The 7,428-nt window shown below is 34.2% G+C and overlaps 1 protein-coding gene and 1 long non-coding RNA gene across 3 annotated transcripts; one reads left to right on the plus strand and one right to left on the minus strand.

Annotated features, from left to right (window-relative positions):
- Nucleotides 1–929: 929 nt before the first annotated feature.
- LOC111397536 lies at nt 930–4,255 on the plus strand. The gene is made up of 3 exons (XR_002703261.1): nt 930–1,304; nt 1,744–3,897; nt 3,983–4,255. It is a non-coding gene; the product is annotated as an uncharacterized LOC111397536 (long non-coding RNA).
- Nucleotides 4,256–5,100: 845 nt separating this feature from the next.
- On the minus strand, nt 5,101–6,762 carry LOC111397537. 2 transcript variants are annotated; one of them, XM_023024519.1, is made up of 3 exons: nt 6,395–6,726; nt 5,515–5,607; nt 5,101–5,419 (listed from the first exon to the last, which is right to left on the minus strand). In XM_023024519.1, exons 1-3 carry the CDS (start codon nt 6,669–6,671, stop codon nt 5,403–5,405), a joined length of 387 nt encoding a protein of 128 aa, XP_022880287.1. In that variant the 5' UTR covers nt 6,672–6,726; the 3' UTR covers nt 5,101–5,402. The 2 variants fall into 2 exon arrangements, 1 of the variants encoding a protein (XP_022880287.1); XR_002703262.1 differs by having other exon boundaries at nt 5,101–5,438; nt 5,515–6,762.
- Nucleotides 6,763–7,428: the final 666 nt, after the last annotated feature.

Genomic DNA, 7,428 nt, shown 5'->3' on the forward strand with positions numbered 1-7,428 from the left:
ACAGAAATAGAAAAAGAATGTGTGGTTAAAAAGAAGAAAAAGAAAAATAGCTTATTATTAAAAATATATTTCTTAATAAAATAATATACATGTGAATTCTTTATCACATATTATTAAAAAAAGGTGTTAAGGGAATTACACGTATAGAAGTTCAAAAAAGATTTGATTTGATCCTATGGGGTCTTGGGTATCAAAATTTGGATATTTATAGACGAATAATAAAAAACTTGTACTCGTCTTTCCATTCTATCCATTGATAGAAAAACTCGATTCTCCAATCGATTGCTCTATAATAATACCTACTACTACTCCTAATTCAACCAGGTCGCCAGCAATGAGAAATAGATACGAATAAAGCAGGATTAATGGGGAAATAAAAAAAAAAGTAGAGAAAAGTTATACAAAGTTATATACAAATCACTACCCCTAAATATTTTTTTAATTGAATTTTTTTTTGATTAGGTCGAAGTTCCTTAAAAATTTCTGCATTCTTTAAAATATCTCGAATAGTTCCTATAGGTTGAGCACTCTTTTCAAGGAAATATAGAATAGTAGGAATATTTAAATAAGTTTGATACTTCAATGGATCATAAAAACCCACTTTTCGAAGATCTTTTCCTTCTCTTCGGGATTGAACATCAATTGCAACGATTTGAGAGATGGCTCATTGAGATAGATGTAGAAATGTATAGAAAGTTTTGTCCTCGTACTGCTCGAGAAAAAATGATTTGATTCGAAATTTTGTCTATGTATGAAATTCTAATAAATGACAAATAAGCCTATAAAATCAATTAGACTATGATTTAAGTCCTTTTTTCCTTCTTCCTACCTGACAATGAAAAAAAAAAAAAAACCATTCGAATTCAATAATTAGAACTCCAATGAACATAATTTAGTAAACAATGGAAGAGACAACGTTGGAAAGATGTTAGAAGAGATAAGGGAGAAATTTTCATCCATCACAAGGATCAAATAATGCTAGTTGGACAGGCACAAAAACAGATTAGAAAACAGGGTTTCAAAAAAGTGACATGTCCATGAAATTTGGAGGAAAGGAAACAAATAAAAGACTATAGCACTCCCATTCCTCTTTCTTAGAGCACCGACGTTGGGGAAAATTTTTGCAATTACAACCATTTTGACAATAATCGAAAATTTGAAGGTGCCGACAAGTAGGTTTGAACTCTGGTAACGTCGTGGGAAACCCAAAACACAGCAGCACTCCCACTTCACTTTCTTTGAGCATCGACATTGGGGAAAATTTTTGCAATTACAACCATTTTGACGATACCAGAAATTTGAAGGTACCGACAAGTAGTTTTTTTTTTTAGTTTATGTATTCATTTTTTTTTTTTTGGGAATTATTTGATCTCTGTAAGAAAAGCTTTAAAAGATTTTGCTTAAAATAAACTCAAATTTCTCTATAGCAAGTAGTGATTTCATAGAGTCCAATTTTAAAAATGACATTTTAGTGAAAATTTACTATTGAAGAGGCCGGCCATGGCCGGTGCCATCTTAAACACTGTATTTACTTAAACATGATTACTGAAGCCTAGCTATAATTAATGGGTCCCTTGATACTTTTCCTTACAGTATCACTTTTGCAATAGGGTTGTAATTCTGCTACCGTATTAACTTGTGCTTGGACTTGTAATTTTCTTTGCAATATAATATAATGAAATGAACATGACCAATTTTTTTTTTTTGTTTTTGTTTTTTTTTTTTTTTTTTGTTTTTTTGCAGTAAGATAGAGTATGAACGATGTTGAAGACAAGCACGACGATGTTTTGGAGCCATTAGAGAATGAGAATGTTACGGAGTTCGTGAGCGAAGTTGGTGGTGAAACATTAAGGGGATGGTGTAATTGTACACGAAGTGGGAATATTATTCAAAAATGAACAAGATATGTATTATTTCTACAAAAAATATGCTTGTACAATAGGTTTTCTAGTTAAGAAAAGGAGTTTGAAAAAGGGGGAGGATGGAGTTTTAAGATATTTGACGTTGACATGTAGCCGTGAAGGTGGAAGCATCGATAATAGTAGCGATTCTTTGAAGCCGCATCCAATAGTGAAGATGGGTTGTAAAGCTACAATATATGCATCTTGCAATGTTCTAGAAAACTAGAGAATTTGCAGTAAACCTCAAACACAATCATGATACAAGTCCTTCTAAATCCCAGTTATATCGATGCAATAGACAATTGAGTGCAGCTGTGAAATGAATGCTTCGGGTGAATGATTTGGCAAGAATTGCGCTGCATAAAAGTTACAACTCCGTAGTTGTAGAAGCAATTGGATATGAGAACATGACTTGTATTGAAAGTTATTATTGGAACTATGTAGAACGCGTGAGGCGATTACGAATTTAGAGAAGATGTTGCAGCAATTCAATCCTACTTTTCCAAAATGCAAGCACAATATTCGGGATTTTATTTTAATATTGATTTGGACGAGGAGTCGTGGTTGAGAAGTGTGTTTAGCAGATAATCAGTATAGGTAAGCATACAAGGAGTTTGGTGATGTTGTTTCATTTGATACTACTTATCTTCCTAATAAGTACAACATGTTGTTCGCTCTTTTTGTTAGTGTAAATCATCACGAACAATCGATAGTGCTGGGTTGTGGTTTGGTGTCGAATGAAGATACAAATACTTTTGTATGGTTGTTCAAAACATGGTTTCAGTGCATGCACAGTCAAACTCCACATGGTATAATTATCGATCAAGACAGGGCAATGCAATATGTAATTTAGATTGTATTTCCAAATACCAAACATAGATGATGTTTGTACCACATTTTGAAGAAGTTGTCGGAGAATTTTGGCTACCACATGGATAAGCATTCGATAGTATATGATTTACAGTCCAGTGAAGAATTCAAAGATGATTGGAGAATAATGATTGATATGTATAGATTGCATGAGAATGATGGCTATCGGGATTGTACGAGAATAAAGGATGTTGGGTTCCTTGCTTCTTGAAAATCACTTTTTGGGCTGGGATGTTAACTACACAGAGAAGTGAGAGTATGAATACGTTCTTCAATGGCTATGTTCATTTAAAAATAAGGTTGAGAAAGAGGTCCAAGCTGATTTCAGGTCCTTTTCACAAATGATGCCATGTACAACACAATTTGAAATGGAGCAATAATTTCAATCAGTTTACATCATTTCGAAATTTCATGAAGTTCAAGAAGACTTCACAGGAAAGGTGTACTGCGACGAGTTGTCTACTTCGGACGAATGTTTTTGTGCGACCTATAAAGTAAGAGAGACAGTAATGTACGAGGGTTCTAGAAAGAGAAAGACATTTATCGTGTCATTCGCGAGAAATAAATGTGATATTGTTTGCACCTGTTATTTGTTTGAGTTTTGGGGAATACTTGTAGACATGCGATCATAGTGCTAGTATGGAATGACGTGACACATATTCCAGAAAGGTACATACTGCGAAGGTAAAGGAGAGATGTTCAAAGAACACACACGAGGGTCACGATAAACTATGACGGGTTAGTTAGCACTCTTGCATAATTGAGTATGAATGTCTAACAATTTTGTGTAGGTGGCAAACCTCTCAGCAAATGATGAAATGTGTTCAAGTTCAATCATGGAGTGGATAAAATTTCTATGTAAAGAGCTTACGACCACAAAATCGAGCGCAGGAAGTAATCTCATTTCACAAAATACTATGTGTGTTAACACTCAATGCATTGATTTATCAAATACTGTGAGCGTCAACATAAAACACCCCTCTAGAAACAATATTCCATGTTCACACCAATGCCATTCTCACTTTCACAGTTTTTCATCCCCACACCATTCTCCCTCTCACAACATGTCTCACAAAGTACAATTTGATCAATCCGTCGTCAGCGAACTTTATGTATATTTCGCAAGGTATAAAGATTTCTCTTATATATGAATTAGAACTTCATTTAATCATGATTGCGCCATTAACCATTTACATTGTATGTTAATGTAGGTCAATATGTGCCGTTATACTATCCAAGCTTACCGGATGAAGATGACCGAGGCATTTGATGGTGGTTATTCCATTTGTAACTCTTCCATGAAGTTATTACATTTGATTGTGGTTTGCAGGAAGTAGTTATGTTTATGCATTAGTATTAGCCATTTTAAATATCTTGAAATATTCAGAACCATATGTGTATTAATTTCTGTATTGAGAGACATCAAATAAATTTGTAACTCTTCTCTTCGACGTTTGGTAATTGCATGATGACTTTCTATTAGAAGAAGGCTTTTTGTTAATGTTTGTTTTCTATGTGTCTGCATTGAGGGTGTGTATCTGTGCACTTAAGTATTTTTATTATTATTATTATTTTTTTATTTTATTTTATTTTTTTTTGCGATTTTGTTCTTATTCTTTCTCTCGGGTGATGATGTGATGCAAAAGAATTCAGATACAGGTTGAAGCATATGCATGATGATGGCAAAATCTTAGTTTTTATTTCTACTGGTGTCGCTTTCGTGTATATACAGAGAAAAAAGAATTTCTTTTCTATGAAAACTAGGTGGTAATATAGTAATATTTTTTTTCTTTCAAAGGCAAAAGAAAACTCGCAAACTAATTCCCTAAAGATGATGGGCGAGATTTGGAAACATCTGAACTGCCGGAATGAGCATTATTGTATTAGTTGCGGAATAAACAAAATAGTCTTGCTTTCGTTTTGATTTTGACTCATCTGATTTGCTCAAAGCACGTTACTATTGATAAACAAAATTGCCTTGGTATGTATTCACAGAGATCCATTTAAACAAATTAAAAAGATCTGTGAACATTCCTGTATTCTACTAGCCTTATTTTAAATTTTGCTTTTAATTAAATTCTCGATTTTTATGACAATGTGTGAGTACATGGGCATTTTAGTAGAAACATACTTCAAGAGAAAAGAGACTATTGGATTTTAATACCCAACCATTTTCTTTGATGATAATCCTGAAATGTCTATTGTGGATGCTAGTTTCTAAACCATATCAAAGACAAGCTAATACCTCAACCAGCTCAAAGACAAGCTAATACCAATGCTCATGTTAATTCTACTGCAAAAAATATTCATACTAGACAAAGACAATGTGTTAAATAATCAAATGCAGTTGTAAGATTTCGTAAAGACCTTTTTATTACAAGAGTTCGTACATAACTCAGTCACATACATACAAAAATTTCTGAAAAACCTATTCGATCATTATCTACTGATCAAGCAGGCTGCTCCCCTTTCGGATTCCCTTGCACGCTTACTTATTCAGCTTGGACTGTCACATTCATTGAAATCTGCAGCTATTTATCGTCACTTATTCAAACTTGAGATTGGAACGAATGGGACATTTCTTCAACTGTTTCATTCTTCGCAGGGTTCATCGATGGATCGCTTGATTTTTCATTTACAATCCACCCCTAAAATCCACAATTGTTACTGCAGTAAAAAAATAATTTCCCATTTTTTTTAGTCTCCTTTTTCACAACAAAATATTTTTCGAATCCATGCTTACATAGTGTGCAAGGGCGTTCCCTTCTATACTCAGCAAAGAAGTGATCTTTAGCTCTACAACTATGACAAGACTCCAGAGTTCCTAATGGACATACTAACATGGAATCCACCACCAACAACAAAGATGAAGTCAGTAATCTTATTCGACTAGATAAAGTCAGAGAAAAATGTACAAATACAATCTAAAAGGTTTCTACTTAGGATAAAGCAAGATTATGGGGAAGGAATTGGGTTCAAGCTTACCATCTTCATTTCAAATTTAGCTGAATTATGTACACAAATCAAATATATATTTCAGGTAAATAACATCGTCCACAAGAAACGTAATAATTTGGCTTGTCGTGTCAAAGAACATCAAAATTAAAATTGAGACCTCAAAACAGTTAACAATGGCTTATGATTTCCTCTTAAATAAATTTACCTCCCTTATATTACACAGAACAAATTATCATGCTACCTCTGTTTTCTCCTGAAGTATCAAATGGGGACTTGCTCATATGCATAAACTACAAGAGGCTTCAATGTTGATGAGTAGTTATCACTTAAAAATCTAAGCTCCACTCCAAATCGTAATAAAAAAGAGAAAAATTTAATAATACAATTAATCGCAGCTTATTAAACACAATAAAACCCCCCACTGAAATCTGTCGAATACTTCATGTCAACCACCAACAAGAAAATGAAGTCACCAATCCACCAATTCAATATTCAATATAGTTCGAAATTTAGACACAATTCAATGTAGTTAATAACGCACCAATTCATATAGTTTCGAAATTGATTAAATACTAAATACCCCCTACTAATCCGTCGAAAACCCCAACTAAACGCATGACAGCTACAAGAAAAATCACTTTATGAAGAAATAAATAGCATACTACCTGAGCAACACTGGAAAAAGATTGACTTATTTCGTTGGACGCCGATACAGAGAACACGTCGACGGTTGGAGAGCCTGAGGGCTTTGACAACAACTGGATATGGTAGGTTGACCCACAATGAAACGTTTGTCAAAGATGGGCGTGTCATTACTGCGGCTGGGAACGCGACCGGAGATGGGGAGTTATGCTTAGGATTTGGAATTTGGGGCTTCCGTTTTGGTTTTGGCTCGTGGAGAGAGAGAGAGAGACTGTGCGTGTGTGCTGGGCAAAAATGCATTTGTTTTATTTGGTTAAAAGTCCACGTCAGCCTTTTTTGATCTGTTTTTTGGGCTGGGACGAGGAGTGCGATTGCACAAGGATCAACAAGCATTTGGTGGCATATAAATTAACTGGTCTCTTCACTCTTCGATCAACAAATACATTCATTAATGCTAAATAGTAAAAGCATCAAATTCGTAATTTTGTTCATGATAAGTCTAAATCCTCATCTCTTCATATACTTGGGTAACTGTTAATGCTTTTCATATTCTCATAATGATTGCATTCAAATTATCATTGAACGTGTAAAGTGTATAATGATCACCAAGGTTGGCTCAAGCCCAGTTTATTCCAATCAATACACCACAACCCGACAACAAACGACCCAAGATAAAACCAAGCTTCCACTTTCTGTAGCCAAAGAAATAGTTCACTTAGAAGACCACAATGATATACAATATCTCATATATAATCACGACAAAAGTTAGAGATCGAAAGGAGGCAGAGAAGTAGAAAAAATAACAGAGGCTAAGAGTTCACAAAGTGAAAGAGGCGGGACAGTTTCTTGCAATTAAGAAGAGAGACCCAATATTAAGCCAAGTAGCCCAAATAAGGTAAGTAGAACTAGGTTAGTAGTTGGGTCAAGTAAAGGTCCAAAAGTAGACAAATGGGCTGCCAAGTAAATTCTCTCTCATTTTTGGCCATCCAAGAAAGTGGGTTGGGCCATAAATAATACTAAAATATTTTTATTACTTCAAATGACCCAATTAATCTTT

Source organism: Olea europaea, chromosome 7 (assembly GCF_002742605.1).
Source record: "Olea europaea var. sylvestris chromosome 7, O_europaea_v1, whole genome shotgun sequence".
NCBI lineage: Eukaryota > Viridiplantae > Streptophyta > Magnoliopsida > Lamiales > Oleaceae > Olea > Olea europaea.

Bases quoted from the DNA above. Each gene is read 5' to 3' on its own strand.
- LOC111397537 (XM_023024519.1), bottom strand. From the start codon at position 6,671: ATGCATTTTTGCCCAGCACACACGCACAGTCTCTCTCTCTCTCTCCAC. The intron at 5,608-6,394 runs GTAGTATGCTAT...ATTCCATGTTAG, and splicing joins CTTTTTCCAGTGTTGCTCAG to TATGTCCATTAGGAACTCTG.